This window comes from Furipterus horrens, unplaced genomic scaffold, assembly GCF_987537825.1.
Source record: "Furipterus horrens unplaced genomic scaffold, mFurHor1.1.pri manual_scaffold_1, whole genome shotgun sequence".
Lineage (NCBI taxonomy): Eukaryota > Metazoa > Chordata > Mammalia > Chiroptera > Furipteridae > Furipterus > Furipterus horrens.
In genome coordinates this window covers 61,481,846-61,503,392 of record NW_028327171.1, presented here as the reverse complement: position 1 = coordinate 61,503,392, position 21,547 = coordinate 61,481,846, and the positions used below count along the sequence as shown (strand labels likewise).

Below are 21,547 nucleotides of genomic sequence, written 5' to 3'. Positions count from 1 at the left end.
GAAGGATGGGATATCTGGGACTTGCTTCAAAATAATCATGATGTGGGGAGATCCAAGATGGCGGAGGAGTAAGTGGAAGCTACACTAACCTCCTCCCAGGACCAGTCTGGATTTACAACTTAATTTTGGAGAAATCATCTGGAATAACCAACGGAACACTAGCTGGAAAGAAGTCTTATAACCACGGAGAGACAGAAAAGGCCGCTACATCACAACGTGACCGGTAGGGAGTGCGGAGACGCGGAAGGGCTGGCTGGGCTCACACGGGTGGCTGCTGAAGGGACTGAGAAACAGCTCAGCAGCCGGGGATTCCCCCTGAGAAGGGCAGGGTCTAAACCCCCAGCTGGGCTTCCCAGCCTACAGCGACAGAGTGGAAAGTAAAATAGTATCAGCTGTGAAAAGCGAAAAGCCACAGGCTTTCTTGCTAGCCGGAGAGAAACAGCAGGAGAAAAAGAGCTCTTAAGTGGATCACATACGAAAATATTTTGGCCACCACTTACCCTGGGCTCAAGCAGAGGGAAGGCAGAGAGGACTGGAGACACTTGGGGAGAATTTGGCACGGTGGCTTTGAGGGGAGAACGGGAGGAGCAGCTGACTGGGTCCCAGTGCTGACTCATCCCCAGTACTGCGGGTAGACCATTCCCCTCCAAGTGGCGTCAGCCTGAGGGGAAGCAAAAGCCCTGCCTACAGGAATTAAGCTGCCACACCCACAGTTCTTAAGCCTGACAGCTAATCACAGATTGAATAGATTAACAATCAAAGAAGACAGACAACAGCAGTAGATCCCTGGAAGTCTCCAACAGGCTGCCTAGGGCCAGACTGGTACATGATCTGACGCCACCAGAGGCAGATCCAGGAAGTGAAGATCATTCCAAGAAGCACCAACAAACAATAGGAGTCAAAAAAATGGGGAGACAGAGAAACAACCTCCCATCAAAAGGAAAGGTAGAATCCCCAGAAAGAGTGCTAAATGAAATAGAGGGGAGCGAACTATCAGATATGGAATTCAAAACATGGATTATGGAGAAGCTGAATGAGCTCAGCGGAAACTTCAAAGAACTCCAGAAAAACTACAAGGAACTCACAGAAAATTACGTGAGCATGAAAAAGGACATAGAAGCTATCAATAAGAGCCAGGAGGAAATGAAAAATACGATCTCTGAATTGAAGAACACAGTAGAAGGAATTAAAAGCAGGCTAGAGGAAGCAGAAGATCGGATCAGCGAGCTGGAGGACAACCTACACAAAAACTCCCAGACAATGCAACAAAATGAAAAAAGACTGAACAAGACTGAAGAGGTTCTAAGACAGCTGCAGGACAACATGAAACGTAATAATATCCGTATCATAGGAATTCCAGAAGGAGAAGAAGAAGAGCAAGGGATAGAAAACCTCTTTGAAAAACTAATGACAGAAAACTTTCCTAACATGACGAGAGAAAGAGTCACGCAAGTCCAGGAAGCACAGAGGGTCCCAATGAAGATGAACCCCAACAGGCCCACCTCAAGACACATCATAATTAAAATGGCAACATTCAAAGACAAAGAGAGGATCCTAAAAGCAGCAAGAGAAAAACAACTAATAACATACAAGGGTACTCCAATAAGGCTATCATCAGATTTCTCAGCAGAAACACTACAAGCCAGAAGGGAATGGCAAAAAGTATTCCAAGCAATGAAAAACAAAGGCCTACAACCTAGAATACTATACCCAGCAAAGCTCTCATTCAAAATGGAGGGTGAAATAAGGAGCTTCCAAGACAAAAGAAGGCTAAAAGAATACATCTCCACCAAACCAGCAATGCAAGAGATGCTAAAAGGTCTGCTCTAAGAAGATAAAGAAACAGAGAGAGACAGAGAAGAACACGAGTACAAAGGGGAAAAATGACAATGAATAAGTACTTATCGGTAATAACCTTAAATGTAAATGGATTAAATGCTCCAATTAAAAGACATAGGGTAGCTGAATGGATTAGAAAGAATGACCCACATATATGCTGTCTACAAGAGACCCACCTTAGAACAAAAGATCTACACAGACTGAAAGTAAAGGGATGGAAAAATGTATTCCAAGCAAATGGACATGAAAAAAAAGCCGGGGTAGCAATACTTATATCAGACAAAACAGATTTCACAGCAAAGTCCATAAAAAGAGACAAAGAAGGGCATTTCATAATACTTAAGGGAAAAATCCATCAAGCCAAGTGCTGGAAACAACCTAAATGCCCATCTGTAGATGAGTGGATCAAAAAACTGTGGTACATTTACACAATGGAGTTCTATGTAGCAGAAAGAAAGAAGGAACTTCTACCATTTGCAACAACATGGATGGAACTAGAGAGAATTATGCTTAGCGAAATAAGCCAGGCAACGAAAGAAAAATACGTTATGCTGTCACCTATTACAGGAAACTAATGAACAACACAAACAAATGAGCAAAATTGAACCAGAGGTATGTAAACAAGGAGTAGACTAACAGTAACAAGGGGGGAGGGGGAGGGAGAAAAGGGGGTAAGAAGGGGAAGTGTAAAATCAAAGAACATGTATAAATGACCCACAGACATGGGCAACTGAGTGGGGACTGAATGTGGGGGAAGGGAGGGGCAGGATACAGGGAAGCAAGAGGGGAAAAAAAAAAAAAAGAGAGACAACTGTAATGGAAAAACAAACAAAAAAATTTTTTTTAGTGGGGGAAAATGAAAATATGAAGAATGGAAATGCCAGTTCAATGAATATTAGGACAAAGATTTTCCTTCACGTTGTATATTTTTCTCCCTATTTGATCTCTCCAGAGTTTGGCATTCTAAACAAGTAAGTAATGACTTAAGTTTCTTTGCATAGACCTAATAAGACCAGTTGTTAATAGAGGTTCCTTTTTCTGAACAAGCCTTTGACTGGAATGTCAAGCCTAAAGGAGACATGCTTGGGCTCATGTTGTTACCAAAAAGCCCTAAGGAACTGGGAATGACTTTCAAAGGTAATAAAAGCCCGCGAAATAAAAGGCCTGCTGCCATGGTTGGTTGTGCGGTCCACAGCAATCTCTCCAGGGAAGGAACGAAGGTTGTTTTCCTGAAAGATGGCTAGAAGGGACCTTAAGGCACAATGGAAAACCAGAAAGACTTGGAAAGGACAGGTGTGTACAGGCAAGGATGAATGCCAGGTATGTGGCCCAGCTTCTGTGCACTGAAGAGCAGACTGAGGGCCACCCTAAATGTTCCTTGGGTAAGTTCCAGCAAAACAGAACTAAAGATCATAAGTGATCATTTGCTGCTCTTGTTATGCTTATGCAAATGAACAGGATAAATTAAAAATGGACTTAATGTAGTCCCTTTAAAGACAAGGAGAGTAATCTTAGGGAGAAAAATCAGTATTCAAGGAAAATCACAATGATCAGTGGCAGACTGTAAAGTAGGGCAGCTAACCGTCTTAAAAGTTTCTTCTCATTTAAAAAATGGTTTCACTTGAAAATTAAACCATATCTGTGATATCACCAAAGAGATTCAAGTTGCAGGCAAGTAGAATGTCAAGTGCCTTGCAACTGTATGTCTTCCCAATAAGACAGTCTTACAGATTTAGAGACTTTTTTGTTGGTTATGTTACATAAATTAACATGTGTTTTCTGTTTTCAAAGGGCATAAGCCTATGACCGCATTACCTGAGTGATTGTCTGTACGCATAAGCCTCACTTAATCCTCTCTGCAGCGCTGCCTCCGGAGACTCAACAGTTTGGCTGAACTAAATGGCTGAGTTGGTGAAGAATGGGGTGGTCTGTGGGCTTCACTTTAAAACTGAATTCTCTTTTCTATCCTAATGGCTTGGACAGAAAGGGCCCAGAGGTCTGAGAGGGGGGAAACATAAACTATTTCCCTCAGCCCAAACTAAATAAAATGGGCAAAAGGGTTTTGGACAGGAGAGATGTGCCTAGCACACCTTCCTCCAAAGAAGCCCTTTTTTTTTTTTTTTTTTTTCTCCTAATGTGGAACATTGAAAAATTAATCCCTGCCTTTTGCCACCTAGTAGTTATGGATTGAATGATGCTTTTTAACCCTTTTTGCCAAATCTGTTGCCCCCAGAACACAACAAGGATGCCAGCCTGCTAAACCAAGCACGCCGTTGTCCGGAGACAGCCAACTGACCTGGAGTCTGCATGATCCTTCCCCATGTGGGAAGGCCACCCTCCCCTCCACACGCCCACTCTTATTAGGGATTTCTGGACCCAAGGGTAGGTAGGACGACGACCATGTCCAGCTTGAAGCAGCTAGAGGAGCTTGAGACCTTCGCCCATTGTCCTTTACAAGATTACAAAGGGTCTTAATATCTGAGAGGGAGGGATAGTTATTTTTTACGAACCATGGGTATGGACTTGGGGGGGGATGCTGGGGGAGGGAGATACTGGGTGGAGGGGAGTAAAGGGGAAAAAATTGGAACTACTGTAACAGCATAATCAATAAAATATATTTAAAAAAAAAAAAAAAAAAAAAAGAAACCCAAAAAAAAAAAAAAAAAAAAAAATCTATATGACCCTATTAACCAATGTCATCCTAATAAATTTAATAAACTAAGTAAATAAATAAAAAAAAAATAATCATGATGTGGGGAAGAAAGGGAGGTAAGATGGGACCAAAAGGTGAAAAATCCCAACAAAATTGACCATGAGTTGATAATTTTGAAATTGAATGAGAAGAACCATGATACTTATCTCTCTACTTTTAAATATCTTTGAATGTTGCCATAACAAAAAAACAGAATAAATTAATGAGTGCATAAGTAGGCAGGTTGGAAGGCCTGACAACAGATGTATGAGGCAGGTCTGTATGTACAGGTCTACAGTCCCATAAGCACAATTCTGAAACCTAAAAAAACTTTAAAAACAAGGTCTGCAATTCATCTAATAGTCAGTCTGAAGAGAACTGATATGAAAAAGATACTCATATATTCTCTGCAGCAATACAGGGGTGGGCAAAACTAAGTTTATAGGCATGAGTATGCGAAACAGTTTATTCTATTATTTATTAATTTGTATTTTTCCATATGAATAACCATAAACCTACTTTTGCCCACATTTATATATAAGTTGCTTGATTATGAGATGTTCCCTCAAATCCCATTGGAATGTTATTTAACTTTTAAAAAATTAAAACATTTTCAAGTCCACAATACATATGTCCCAAAGAGCTGGGATAAGGAAATTTGTAGACTTGTATTATTATGGAAAAATTCTAAGTATTAAATAAAGCACGTAACAAAATACTATGTATTTTATACCTCTATTTTATGAATACATTATAACTAATTAACATGAGTATTAAAATATGGGGGACGATTAAAAGCTTTCTTAAAACAGTAGCTGTTGTTAGAGAATAGCATCATAGGGTATTTCATTTAAATACCTTGTATTTCTGAATTGTTCCATATTTTACCAGCATATATGTTATTTTTAATTTAAAAATGTATGATTTTATAACTAAAAACAAGACTTTAAAATAATTATTAAAATGTACAGAAATTTTCTAAACGAGGGAACAATACTGAGAGGTAAATGCAAATGTCAGGAACTAGAAGATGGCAAATGAGTGAGGAGAGGCTGTTCTTGCTTGCCCTAGAGACTGGTCTATAGTTTCAGCTGAATGTGGACAGAGTATCTGTTAACATCTGGATACTGGTAGGAGTTGAGCCTTGGTGCTGCTGGTGGCGGAAGAGGCTGCCTTTGAGTGACCCGTCTGGTGAGGTTTGTGGAGGGGACATGGAAGAGATACGAGTTCTGGCTGGGTTGGCTCCCCAGGCAGTGGCCAGAGGAGCACAAAGTTTTCTCAATGCCCCTGGGTCTCCCCTGAGAGCAGTCAGAGGTGGAGATCCAGGCTGTGCCCGCCAGCAGAGCCAGGAGTTGACCAGGTGACGTTTGGCTCTGGAAGGCTGGGAGCAGCTTTCTTTTTTGTGTGGTTTGTTTTTTTCTTAATCTTTTTTTCTTTTTTAAAAAAATGTTTTGATTATTTATTGCAGATCACTGAGGAAAGGTTAGGGGCGGGGTGAGATCCTTGAGGAGTGCATGCAGGAGCCCAATGGCAGGGGAACCCTCAGCCCCCACACCCCCTGCCGCCAGCGGAGCACCCACTTGGCGCACGGGAATGCCCCACCAGCCAGTGTGACAGAATACCCTCGGCCCGCCCGCCACGGGAACAGAGGATTGCTACCAGCCCACGCACATGGCAGCCAGGGCTAGGGAACACCCCTGGCCTGCGCACCAACACAGGGGAACGTCCCTCCTTATCCCCCACCCCCGCCCTCATGCCAGCCCGCTGCCCTTACCTGCCTGCCGGCTGGCAGGAAAAAGCACACTTGCCACACCTGACCTGGGCTGCAGCCGAAAGAAGGTGAAATGAACCAGAGGAGTCTTGGAAAATTTTAGATGCTGGTTCTGGAGAGAAAAACTGGAGGAACAGCAGACCAGATCCCAGGGCAGACTCAACTTCAGTGCTATGAGAGAAATCTCATAAGTAGACTACTCCCCTCCAAGACGCATCAGCCAAAGGCAGCTCAACAACTGTCAGAAATGGGCAGAGTGACTCTCAGTCAGCTAATTTAAGGGAAGGACCCACCAAAGAGCAACATAACAGACAAAACCAAATACTGCTAGAGAGTCCAAATAAAAGACATGAAGGGCATCCCAAGAGCATCAAGTTAAGGAGATCAAGGAGTCTGCACCACTGAATCACACAGATTCTTACCACAGAAGGTCACACCACAAAAGCAGAAAATAAAAGCAGATCAATCTAAGAAGCAGAAACAAAGAAGACCAGCCACCCAAAATGGGGAGGCGGAATAACACCCCACCAAACAGGAGCAACACCCCACCAAAAGGAAAGGACAAATTCCTAGAAGGAGGGAGAGATGAAATAGAGGCAAGCAAAATATCAGACATGGAATTCAAAACAATAGTAATGAGGAAGCTCAATGAACTCAACAAACTCAAAGAAAACTACAACAAACTCCGGGGAACTACAAAGAACTCCAGGGAAATTACAAAGAACTTTAGGGAAGTGACAAGGAATTTACTGAGAATTACACCAGCATAAAAAAGGACATAGAAACTATCAATAAGAACCAGGAAGAAATGAAGAATACAATTTCTGAACTGAAGAAGACAGTGAAAGCCATCAAAAGCAGGCTAAACAAAGCAGAGTATCGGATCAGTGAGTTAGAGGACAAGGTAGAAAAAAAAAATTCCCAAACAATGCAACAAAATGAAAAAATACTGAAAAGGAATGAAGAGAGTTTAAGAGAACTGCAGGACAACATGAAATGAAACAATATCCACTTCATAGGGATACAAGAAGGTGAAGCAGAGGAGCATGGGATAGTCGTCGGCAGCCATCCGTCTCGAGAGACGATGGTGTAGCTTCTTAAGAGTCTATCTGCACCGCTGAGAATGGCTGTGCAGTCCGACTTGGGAGTGACACGGTATCTGTCTCCTCCCGTGTTGAATCGACATCTTGCGATGACGCTGGAGTGTCCTCTCCAGTGAAGCTACAGAGCCTGGGCAGGGTGATATGGAGGGTCTGCTGTTGCCCATGCAGCAGACACCCCCTCTCTTCGCAGCTGAAGGGTCCAAGGGAAAGACGGAGTCAATACAGCTTGGCTTCAGGTGCGCCGCAGGAGTTGCCAGTGATGACTACAACGTCAAACCGCCTTAGGGACTCCGGCTCCGGATTTTCTGTGGGGGTTTACTCCCTTAGCCTTTCCCCTGAAGAGGTATGCCGCAAGGCAGCGGAGGTTTTTTGGAGTCAGAGTTTTCCTTCTCTGATGTGCCCTGACTGGAAGATCGAACCAGCGACACTTAGCTCGCAGGCCAACGCTCAATCCACTGAACCAAACCAGCCAGGGGAGCATGGGATAGTAAACCTGATAGAAAAAGTAATGACAGAAAATTTTCCTAACTTGATGAGAGAAAAAGTCATGCAAGTCCAGGAAGCACAGATGGTCCCATGAAGATGACCCAAAAAGGCCCACTCCAAGGCATATCATAAGTAAAATGGCAACATTCAAAGACAAAGAGAGAATCCTAAAGGCAGCAAGAGAAAAACAGCAAATAACATACAAGGGAGCTTCGATAAGACTATCAAATGATTTCTCAACAGAAACACTGCAAGCCAGAAGGGAATGGCAAAAAAATATTTCAAGCGATTGAAAACAAAGGCCTATAACCAAGACTACTCTACCAAGCAAGGATCTCTTTCAAAATGGGAGGTGAAATAAGGACTTTCCCAGATAAAGGAAGACTAAAAGAATACATCTCCACCAAACCAGCATTGCAAGAGATGCTAAAGGGAATCCTTTAAGAAAAAGAAGAAAAAGAGAGACAGAGAGGAACACAGGTACAAAAGGAAATGAATAAATACCTGTCAATAATAACCATAAATGTAAATGGATTGAATGTTCCAATCAAAAGACATAGGGTAGCAGAATGGAGATGAAAACATGACCCACATACATGCTGTCTACAAGAAACACACCTCAAAACAAAAGATTTACACAGACTGAAAGTGAAGGTATGAAAAAAAGTATTCCAAGCAAATGGACATGAAATATAATGCTGGGGTAGCAATACTTATATCAGACAAAACAGATTTCACAGCAAACACCATAAAAAGAGACAAAGGAGGACATTTCATAATAATTACAGGAACAATCCATCAAGAAGATATAACCCTTGTAAACATATATGCACCCAACATAGGAGCACCCAAATATATAAGAAAAATCTTGCAAGACTACAAGAAGGATATCAACAGCAACACACTCATAGTAGGGGACTTTAATACCCCATTGGTAAAAATGGACAGATCTTCAAAGCAAAGAAACACCAAGGATATTGAGGCATTGAACATCACTCTAGATCAAATAGACTTGGTTGATATATATAAAACTTCTCACCCCAAAGAAGGAAAATATACATTCTTTTCAAGTGCACATGGAATATCTTCAAAGATAGACCAATGGCAGGGCACAAAACAAGCCTCAACAAATTCAAGAAAATTGAAATTAGATCAAGCATCTTCTCAGATCACAATGGCTTGAAACTAGAAATCAACCTCAGGGAAAAAAACTCAAAGACATTCAAACTCATGGAGAATGGATAACATGATATTAAGTAATGAATGGGTTAACAATGACATCAAGGAAAAGATCAAGAAGTTTCTGGAAACAAATCATAATGAACACACAACAGCCCAAAACCTATGCAACACAGCAAAAGCACTCCTGAGAGGAAAGTTCATAGCAATACAGGCATACCTAAAAAGGACAGAAGAATCTCAAATAAAAAATCTCACCCTACAGCTACAAGAACTAGAATAACAACAACAAACAAAGCCAAGAGCGAGGAGAAGGAAGGAAATCATCAAGATCAGAGCAGAATTAAATGACATAAGAGATTAAACAAACAATTCAAAAGGTCAACAAAAGTAGGAGCTAGTTCTTTGAAAAGATAAACAAAATCAACAAGCCTTTACCAGACTAATCAAGAAAAAAAGAGATGACCCAAATAAACAAAATCAGAAATGAAAGAGGAGAAATCACAACCACTATCACAGAAATACAAACGATTCTAAGAAATTACTACAAACAACCGTATGGCAAGAAACTCAACAACCTAGATGAAATGGACAAATTTATAGAAACATATAATCTTCCAAAACTGAATCAAGAAGAAGCAGAAAGCCTGAAGAAATCGATAACAAAGAGTAAAATTGAAGCAATAATCAAAAACTTCCCGGAACACAAAAGCCCTGGACCAGATGGCTTCACAGGCAAATTTTACAAAACATTTAGGGAAGAAATAATGCCAACCCTTCTCAAACTATTCCAAAAAATCCAAGAAGAGGGAAGACTCACAAACTCTTTCTATAAAGCCAGCATTACCCTAATTCCAAAACCAGGTCAAGACACAACAAAGAAAGAAAACTACAGGCCAATATCGCTGATAAACATAGATGCTAAAATCCTCAACAAAATATTGGCAAACCGAATCCAGCAACACATTAAAAAGAGCATACACCACGACCAAGTGGGAATCATCCCAGGGATGCAAGGATGGTTTAATAGCCACAAATCAATAAACGTTAATAGACCACATAAACAAAATGAAAGACAAAAATCACATGATCATATCAATAGATGCTAAAAATGCATTTGAGAAAGTTCAATACCCATTTATGATGAAAACACTCAGCAAAATGGGAATAGAGGGAGCATACCTCAACATAATAAAGGCCATATACGAGAAATCTGAAGCTAACATCATACTCAATGGACTAAAAATGAAAGCATTCCCCCTGAGGTCAGGAACAAGACAAGGATGTCTACTCTCTCCACTCCTATTCAACATAGTGTTGGAAGTTCCAGCCACAGCAATAAGACAAGAAAAAGAAATAAAAGGCATCCAAATTGGAAAAGAGGAAGTAAAACTGTCATTATCTGCAGATGACATGATAGTGTACATAGAAAACCCTCTAGACTCCGCTAAAAAACTACTCAACATAGTAAGTGAATTGGGCAAAATAGCAGGGTACAAAATCAATATTCAGAAATCAAAGGCGTTTCTGTACACCATCAATAAAATATCAGAGATAGAAACTAGAAAAAGTCCCATTTACTACAGCAACAAGAAAAACAAAGTACCTAGGAATAAACTTAATCAAAGAGATAAAAGACCTGTTCTCGGAAAACTACATAACACTGAAGAAAGAAATTAAGGAAGATACAAATAAATGGAAGCATATACCATGTTCATGCATGGGAAGAATCAACATCATTAAAATGTCCATACTACCCAAAGCAATTTATAGATTCAGTGCAATCCCTATTAAAATACTGTTTATTGTCTTAACCCTTTTTCTTTCATTAGTTTAAAAGTGAAAACTTTACTCCTTACCTACGCAGTACATGCCTACCAAACACTCTACTAACAGTTTACATATGTGACTGAATGTAATCTTCACAAATACTTGCAATGTAGGCATATCATAGTCCCTGTTATAGGGGGAAAAATGTTCAAAGACTTTAAGAATATTGCTCTTGATTACACATGTAGTTTGATAATTCAAAAACCTAAGCTCTATGGATGGGAAGAATCAACATCATTAAAATGTCCATACTACCCAAAGCAATTTACAGATTCAATGCAATCCCTATTAAAATACCAGTGACATATTTCACAGTTTTAGAACAAATACTTCAAAAATTTATATGGAACCAAAAAAGACCCCAAATAGCCATAGCAATCTTGAGACAGAAGAACACAGTAGGAGGAATCACAATACCTGACATCAAACTATACTACAAAGCCACTGTAATCAAGACAGTCTGGTAATGGCATAAGAACAGACATACAGACCAATGGAACATAATAGAGAGCCCAGAAATAAACCCAGGTCTATATAGTCAACTAATATTCGACAAAGGGGGAAGGAACATAAAATGGAGTGAGAAGAGCCTCTTCAACAAATGGTGCTGGGAGAACTGGACAGGGACGTGCAAAAAAATGAAATTAGACCACCAACTTACACCACACACTGGAATAAACTAAAGATGGATCAAAGACTTAAATGTAAGACGTGACACCATAAAAGTCCTAGAGGAAAACACAGGCAGAAAAATTTCAGATATCCCACATAGCAATATTTTCACTGATACATCTCCTTAAGGCAAGGGGAATAAAGGAAAAAATAAACAAATGAGACTACATCAAACTAAAGAGTTTCTGCTCAGCAAAAGAAAACATCAGCAAGATGAAAAGGAAACCAACCATATGGGAAAACATATTTGCCAATGATACTTCAAACAAGGGATTGATCTCCAAAATACATAAAGAACTTACACAAGTCAACACCAAGACAGACAATCCAATTAAAAAAATGGGCAAAGGACCTGAACAAACACTTCTCCAAAGAGAACATACAGAGGGTCCATATACAGACATATGAAAGAATGCTCAACATCATTAGCCATCAGAGAGATGCAAATAAAAACTACAATGAGATACCACTTTACACCAGTCGGAATGGCCATCATCAACAAATCAACAAATAACAAGTGCTGGCGAGGATGTGGAGAAACGGGAACCCTAGTGCAATGTTGGTGGAAATGCGGACTGGTGCAGCCACTATGGAAAACAGTATGGAATTGCCTCAAAAAACTAAAAATGGAACTGCCTTTTGAACCAGCGATTCCACTGCTAGGATTATACCCGAAGAATCCTGAAACCCCAATTCAAAAGAACTTTTGCACCCCTATGTTCATAGTAGCACTATTTACAATAGCCACGTGATAGAAACAGCCTAAGTACCCATCTGTCAATAAGTAGATTAAAAAACGGTGATACATTTACACAATGGAATACTATGTATGCAGCAGAAAGAAAAAGGAACTCCTGCCATTTGCAATAACATGGATGGAACTAGAGTGAATTATGCTTAGCAAAATAAGCCAGGCAATGAAAGAAAAATACCATATGATATCACCTGATACAGGAGACTAATGAACCACACAAACAAATGAACAAAATTGAACCAGAGGCATGTAAACAAGGAACAGAGTAATAGTTGTCAGGGAGGAGGGAAGGAGGGAGAGAAGGGGGATAATTAGGGGTAGAGTTTAGTAAAGGAACTAGTATAAATAACCCATAGATATGGACAACGGGGTGGGGATTGACTGTGGGAGAAGGGGTGGAGCTGGGTTGGGGGGAGCAATGGGGGGAAATGTGGGACAACTGTAATAGAAAAACTAAAAATAAATTTTTTAAAAAAGCAAATATCAGTTCTCCTCTATTAACTACACAAACATGGCTGACACGATAGCATCTTCATAAACTATATATATATATATGTACACACACACATATATATACACACATATGTACATATATTTTTATTTTTAGAGGGGAAGGGAGGGAGAAAGAAAAGGAGAAAAACATCAATGTGTGGTTGCCTCTCATGTGCCCCCCAACTGGGAATCTCACCTGCAACCTAGGCATGTGCTCTAACTGGGAATGGAACCAGCAACCCTTTAGTTGACAGGCCGATGCCTAATCCACTGAGCCACACCAACCAGGTTGATGAATTATATATTTCAATGTTGTTGTTTTTTTAACTTTTTAATTTATTGATTGTTTAGAGAGAGAGAAAAATCGATTTGTTGTTCCCCTTATTTATGCATTCACTGGTTGATTCTTGTATGTGCCCTGACCAGGGATCAAACCCACAACCTTGGCATATTGAGAAGATAATCTAACCAATTGAGCTACCTGGCCATGGCTTGATTAACTATTTTAAATACAACATCCAAAATTACATCCCCTACCTTAATAAAGATGTTCTGAGCATATAATGTGTGAACAGTACTTTAAATATCAAAACTATATAGGAAAACCGGAAAAACAGAAAACCTTTTCCCCTTCTTTTAATGCATTTTCAAACTCAAATGTTTAAGATTTATTTTCCTGAAGTAATTAGAATCAAACCTCGTTGTGCCAGTTTCCTCTTTTGGCAAATGTAGATAATAAGATTATAATGACCTCTTGAGTGTTGTTGTGAGAAATTCTTACAACAAATGTCTTGGCTTCATGAAAGCCAGGCACTTGCCAAATACGCAATACTGTAAATATGACTGCTTTTATTATTAATATTGTTATTGTTTCTCTTGGTCAAAAGCCTGTTCCTGCCCACTATGTTTTGGGGATGTATCATGGAAGAAGCTCTGAAGTGCTGACAGCAGTGCTTTCTGTATTAGATGAGGTAGCTGTGTCTTAAGTTAGTTTCAGTCTACGTGTTATCATGATATGAGATTTGGAGGGAAAATTACATATAGAAGTTTTTATTCCAAATCAAATTTTCAAACTTGCAAACAACCCTTTGTCTCTATAAAAGTTAGTCACCACACTGTGTTTTGGACCCTGTGCTTATAAAATGACAAATTTCTTTTTAATAAAATACAACTATATCTTAATGAGAAGTGTCATATAAATGAAAATTACATTGTTTCTAAATACCAGTAGTTTGATTACACTATATTTTTAAAATTTTGTTATCTTTTTAGCAAATACTGCCTTAATGTTTCTATCATGAAGATATTTTCAATATGTAACCATACACAGAGGAAACAACATGAGTAAAAATTATATCAGTATACAACCTGAGGTACCAAAAAAGAGAACAAAACATAAAATATTAATTATTCCATTGTTATTTACATTTATAGCCATTGAAAAGAGTCGCTGGGAGTGATGCTGGCACTTTTGGGAAAATCTGTCAGCATCGCTCACAGCGACGTTGGCACTCAAAGGCTTAAAATCGTAATGACTTAAGATAATTTACCACAAAAGGACATTCTAAAACAATAGCATTAATTACAATTAATGTTATCCCATTTTACCATAATATAAAATTTTTTGAATATAATTATTTTTTTATCCATTACTTACCCTCTTTCATATATGAATTCATCTTTCAGAGAATTAGCTGATGATTCTCCAATAAAGACAGATGGTATGTCAATTTTCTTTAGCAGACCAACTATATAAAATAATAATAAAATTATTTTTAAAAGCCTGTACTTAATGAACAATCAACTTAATTTTCTTCATAATAGCAACATATGCAACTAGAAGCAATTACAATCAACTTGAATTATGTATTGGTTGATTTTCCCAATTGTAGGTTTATATCACCATCAAAGTGGCTGAGAAATATTACGTTTACAATAACAAAAGCTAACATTTTGCATATATATATTATCATACTAGTTCTAAGACTGAGATATAATTATTTTTAATATTTCCACTTGACTTATCCTGTATAGACATAATTATTAGAAAAGAAAGAAGAAAAAGAAATTTTAAGTTTTCTTTCCACACTTAAATCCTAAATGAAAAAGTGAAAAAGCTTTTTTATTTTTATCTTTTACATACCCATGCCCAGGAGAGGTGTAAGCCTAAGAATGTAAAAAAAAGACCACTTTACAACAGTCTGAGAAATGACACCACACATGTACGGCTTTCTAGAATGAAATGGCTGACAGGAATTGAAAAAGGGCATAGGACAGGAGAGCTGAGAAAATTTCTACTTCCTCATCCTGAAGTTAGTGGTAAAGCTTTGTGTTTTGACTGATGTCTTAAGAAATGACTCATAACTATATTATAAAACCAAAATCAAATGCCCTCCCCCAAAAAAACTTTGTAAAAATTACCCATTACTCGGGAAGAGAAATAAAAACAATCCTCCTAATATTACTATAGAAAAAGTAGCCTTATTTTCATCTGTGAGTTAATTTAACAAATTTGGCTTTAGAGAAAGCCCATTTGTTTTCTTTTGTTATATTTTTCACAGTAACTTTATTCTACATTTCTTTAAAAATGCATATTCATTATTTATTTTTAAAAGGGGGGATGATACAACTAAAGAAGAACGAACAGAACACAGCCATAATCCTTCCACCCAAAGACAAAGGTCTTATTTGAATAAATCTTTGTAATTATCTAACCACCACCATAAACAAGATATAGAACGTTCTAGCACCTCTCAAAATAAAGTGTCACCTGTCCCCAACCTCAGTAACCATTAATGTGTTTTTCTTTAATCCTTATAAACAGAAGTTTTAATGTTTTAAAATCTTGGTGTCCTTTAATAAATTTTTTCCACTTCCAGATTGGTTTGTTTTATGCAAATGTATCATTCATTCCTACTCATAATCTCTCTCTCCCGCTCTCTTTCTCTGTCTCCCCCCACCCCCACCTTCCCACACACACACATCATCTAAGCCCCAGGAATGCAGGAACCAAAATGGTTAGCAAAGGAATATTTAATCACTACTTTTATATCAATAGGATCAATAAAAATTTTATTTTCTATACAAACGGGATCATATAATAATGGAAAAAATATAAGCTTTTGTTCCACTCAATGGTACACTTCAGAGATCCTGCTATGTCAATAAAGATCCAGCTCATCATTTTCAATAGCAGTAGAGGTATGGCTATAATCACATACAATTTAGGGAGATATTTTCTATGTTGCTAAGAAACCTTTCTCTATCACATAGCTTACAATTTAATTTATTTGATAATTAAAATTTGGAATTATATACGCTTTTGTAAAATGAATGTCTTTAGCCTTTCATGAAGATATTCTGATAAAGTGAAGGAGAAACTTCTGGATTTTAACTACCAGTTTGTAATTAATGGAAGATAACTTCTTTGACTTACGATATGGAAAGAGAAGTAAAAACTCATCTTTAGAAGATTAAGAAGGGGGACAATGACGTATGTAAATATGAAGAGCATTTGGAGACTCTGCCTAATTATTTATCTACTAAAAACATGTTCTATTTACAAAACATTTTTAGAAATACTAAATATAAATTCTGACCTTCAAAACAATTCTCTAAACTATACACTGACAAACAGTACTAACATGATAACATAGACAAATCATAATTTAAATGGCCAGCCCCAACCTCTCCAGATTCATATATCTAATTGCCTGTTTAATATCTCCATATGTTTCAAATGTAATGTTTCTCAGATGGGACTCTCAATGCCTCTGCTCTAACTCTCAGTCTTTCTCATCTCTGTAATTAATATTAACTATTCACCTAGTTTCTCAGGGTAAACATCTTGCAGTGATCCTTGACTCCTCCCTCTCATTCTTTATAACAAATCCTATCAACTTCAAAACAGGTCCATAAGTCTATCACTTCTCAACACAATTATTGATAACACTTTAAATCACCATTACCTCTTGCCTCGCTACTGCAGCAACATTCTAACTCATCTATGTTGGTACTCTTGGCCATCTTTTACCTTCAGTCTATTCTCAAAAAGAATCCCAGCCAAAGTGAGCATTTTAGAATATCCTTGTATGTCAGATCACCTCACACTTCTGTATAAAACTCACGCAGAATAAACTGCAAAGTCCTACAGAACTGGACATGATCAGGCCCCTGGCTGCCCCTCTAACCTCGTCCATCCCCTTCCACTTTCTCTGTCCCTTGCTCCATCTTCTCCAGCCTCTACCACACCCTGAAACACCAAGTATGCTTTATTTCTGAGCCTTTGCATTTGTTTGCTGTTCCCTTATCTTGGAAAACTCCTCCTCCAGAAATCTGCATATCTCAGCCTCTCCCTGTAGGCCTATGCTTAAAGGTCAAAACCGCATACAAAGAAGTCTTCTCTGACCACCCTATCTAAAACAGCCACCCTCCTCTCATCCTGTCACTTGATATCCCTTTAGCCAAACATACTTTTCTTCATATTTGATATATATCATACCTCTTTGTGTTCATTTCCTCTCTCCGACCCTAGAATGTAATAATAATAGTAACAGCAACAATAATAACAGTAGCTAAATAATCATTAAATGATTACTAAGAACTAGGCAGTCTTCTAAATGCTTAAATGTCTTAATTCATTTGATCCTCACAATAACCCGATGAGTTAAATATATTATTATTATTATTCACATTTTACAGATCAGAAAAGTGAAGTACATAGATGTTTGGTAATGTAGCTAAGGTCACACAGTTAGTAAGCGGTAGAGCTGGGATTCAAACCCCGGCGGGCAGTTCCCAGAAACCATACCCTTAACTAGTGCATTCTGCTACTTCAATGAAATGTATGAGAGTAAAGCCTTAAGCTGCATCAATCCCTGCTTATACTCACGGTACCTAAAACAGTGCTTAATGCAGTATAGGCTGTCAGAAGATACTTGCTGAAGAAAGCAAGCAATGAAAAACGGAGAAGAAACATCCCTAGACATATTGATAACTTTCCCTGGTTATACAGTTAGGCATTTGCACAGTCCAGACTCAAATTTGAGGTTCCGATTCCCAACCTAGGTTCTTCCCACTCTGTTGTAGCATGGGTTTTCTCATATACCTGCTTTTATATGATCTTCACAAACTTGTCAGGTCAAATAAAAATGAAAATTATTCACACATTTACAGATGAAAATAAAGGACTTAGAACAGTTAAGTAACTTTCCCAAGGGTAGAGGTAAGTAAAATCCTTTCATCGATTCCTCTAATTCCCAAGTAGTGATTGTCAAACTTTTGTGAAATGCTAGAGCCTCTTAAGGATACTTCATGCATTCTACAATTATGATAATTTATTCAGCTAAAAGATTCAAATAATTTAATATACTGTAAGTTTGCCTCAGATCATATTAGGGGTAAGAAGGAAAAGACTTCTACTCAAACAACCAAAAAATAGAGTCCTATGCTATAAAAGAATTTTTTGGTCAAGGAATCCAAAATATTCCCTATTGAAGATGTTAGTTAAAGTCCTAAATACATTCCAATGTAGTATATCAGTCCATAGGTTTATGTCTGCTTTTTGCACCAGACTCTTCCATGTATGACTCAGTGGAACTAGTAGCAAGAGGTATTACTGTTATGTACTAAAAGGAAAACAAAAATAAAATACCTCATCATGAATGCTGGCAGAGCATTTTGGGTTCTGAACCCAATTTCGTGTGTGTGTGTGTGTGTGTGTGTGTGTGTGTGTGTGTCTCCCCCACACCATCAAACAATTCAATTCAACTCAACTCTGATGCAATACAGCCAGAAATAGCATCAGGTTCCATAGGTTAAGGGTTTAGTTTCACAAGACTAGACACCCCCCTTCAGTGACAACTGCAAGCCACGTTATCATGTGTGCTTCTGACTGACCAGTTATAGATTAGGTTCCATTCCCCCCCGACCCCTTGGGTCCAGCTAATCTACTTATTAGAGCAGCTCACAAAATTCAGAAATATTTTACTTACTAGATTACTAGATTATTATAAAAGAATATAACTCAGAAACAGACATAAGAGATACACAGGGCAAGGTTAGGTACATGGGAGGAGGCACAGAGTTTCCATGCCCTACCCTGGCATGCAATTCTCCAGCACCTCCCCTCATTCACCAATCTGAAAGCTTTCCGAACCTAACCTTTTTTTTTTTTTAACAGAGGCTTCATTAGATAGGCTTGGTTGATCAAATCGTTGGCCAGTCTTGATCCATTCAACCTCCAGCTCTTCTCTCCTCCCTGAAGATTAGATTTCAACCTTCTAATCACAGGGTAAGTTCTAGCAATCAGCCCCCATCCTTAGGTGGGTTCCCAAAGTCAACTCATCAATATAACAAAAGACATCTTTTATCACTCACTAAATTATGTGAAAGTACACAGCTTAAAGCTACTTTCTGATTAAAACCAGGTATTTCATTAAAATTGGCTCATTCTCCCTACAACCTAATGTTTAGTAGCGAGTAAGGAACAATATTGCCATTTTAAATGAAAAGCTATAGGTATGACAATGTATGTTAACTGGCTAATAACCAACTGGTATTTAAGGAAGCACAAGTATGGGCTTTGAAACTCAACAAGAATACAGTAGCCTCATATCCTAAAATTTAATCTTGTGAATCTCTAATCGCAGAAATTCTTTGATGGCATCCTTAACTTAGCATGTCTATCTCTCTTTAAAGGTTTAGTTTTCCTTTAGTTTTTACCAAAAATATCAACACATTTTCTAGAGTGAAACATAGGTTTAAAAAAAACACAAACAAACCTGTTCCAAAAGAACAAGCCATTCCATTTCTATTGTGAATAAAATTGTCCCAAGGGGATTCAAAATTGGGAATAATCTTTCTAAAAAAAGAATTTTTGCTTTTTAAACAACACAAAAGAAGAAAAACCTTGTTAAGTTTTAGTTCCAAAAGATCTGTCAAACAGGAGAGAAGAAAAGTGATACCTGTACTTACTGTCGTTGGATCCCATGCCAATGAGCTCATCAGAATCAACATTGTGAACTATGGCTGCTTTGTATCCTGCTCTCTGTGCATTCAAAACCTGCAAGTCAGAAAACAGTCCTGATATGAGGAAGAAAGTGCTTTTTGTCACAAAGTCCTTCAACTTCAAGAAGCATAAATCAACAAACCTATGCCGTATATCTAGGTCTTCTCATGTATCTTATATATGTAAGAATAGATCTCAAGTGTGTGCTTGAAACATAAATGGATATTTTACAATTGATTACCAAGGACTTCTTTAGGTATCTTCTTAATTTCATTCATGGCATTAAGTGAAAATGAGAATCGAAGAAAAAATAGGGATAGAAGCTAAAATACTAAAAAGATCCAAATTAATAAACCTGTCTAGCTCTAAAGCGGTAGAGACTTTCGGTGACCAAGCTCCAGTTATCAACGCTTATGAATTCAAATCTACCTTCACTACTTATTAGTGGGATAAATTTGAGCAATTATTTTCGTGCCTATTTCTGTTTCCCCAATTTTAAATGAAAATAACAACAATATTGTTCTTATGTAAAATAATATTAAAATCATTAATACTATGCCTAACACACAGAAATTAGTCAAATAAAAGCTATTTTTTACCAGCTTCATCATCTTGTTCTTTAAAATTCATTTCTAAAGCTTTGAAAGAATTAAAAATACCTCCAGACTAAAATTGCTTACTTTCATTCTATTTAATCATTTCTAAGTTAGTTTCCAAAATAGTAATTTTTGCATAAGAATATGACTAGATATGACAATTTTCTTACCTGAAGGATCTAAAAGGTATTCAAACATGTTACCATATCTCACTTTAAAAATAACATTTTTTTTAATAAAAATAAACCCCGACCTAAGCTATTTAGTGGTATAACCTTTGGACCATTAGTAAAAAATGAAGGGTCAGATCACTATTTGCATATTGACTAAATAAAATAAAAATTGGGTAGGCTATATATATAATATACATATTATATATAATCAGAGAAGGAAAACTCTGATTCCAAAAAACCTCCGCTGCCTTGCGGCATACCTCTTCAGGGGAAAGGCTAAGGGAGTAAACCCCGACAGAAAATCCGGAGCCGGAGTCCCTAAGGCGGTTTGACGTTGTAGTCAACACCGGCAACTCCTGCGGCGCACCTGAAGCCAAGCTGTATTGACTCCGTCTTTCCCTTGGACCCTTCAGCTGCGAAGAGAGGGGGTGTCTGCTGCATGGGCAACAGCAGACTCTCCATATCACCCTGCCCAGGCTCTGTAGCTTCAGCTTCACTGGAGAGGACACTCCAGCATCATCGCAAGATGTCGATTCAACATGGGAGGAGACACTGTCACTCCCGAGTCGGACTGCACAGCCATTCTCGGCGGTGCAGATAGACTCTTAAGAAGCTACACCATCGTCTCTCGAGACGGACGGCTGCCGACGATATATAATATAGTTTTGAATACTTTGAAAACTATATACATGTATACAGTTTTGAATACTTAATATAGTAAGAAACTCTTGAAATACATCACCGTATGATCATCTAAAGAACAAGGAAATTAATTTATTTTAAATTCCCAGAAGGTCTAATATTAGTTCTGTTTTAGTTATAAGCATTATAATTATGTAAAACTCAACTGTTATTCAATAAAATTAAAACCTGAATCAAGTTCCAAAGACTAAGGAAAGCTCAAAGAATCGTGTTCCTAAGAGTAAAAAGAATAGCCAAGTATTCTGACGA

The 21,547-nt window shown here is 38.1% G+C and overlaps 1 protein-coding gene across 3 annotated transcripts in view; it reads right to left on the bottom strand.

The window, feature by feature from the left end:
• The window catches only part of RNF13 (ring finger protein 13), a 139,237-nt gene that overhangs the window by 43,023 nt on the left and 74,667 nt on the right, over nucleotides 1–21,547 (bottom strand). For 2 of the 3 annotated variants that reach the window (XM_090275754.1, XM_090275755.1), the window contains exons 5-6: nucleotides 19,794–19,881; nucleotides 14,476–14,566 (exon numbers count right to left, since the gene is read on the bottom strand). In XM_090275754.1, coding sequence (XP_090131880.1) covers nucleotides 14,476–14,566; nucleotides 19,794–19,881 — 179 coding nt within the window. Of the gene's footprint in view, nucleotides 1–14,475; nucleotides 14,567–19,783; nucleotides 19,882–21,547 lie in introns of all 3 variants that reach the window. The other variant, XM_090275757.1, reaches the window with a different exon arrangement.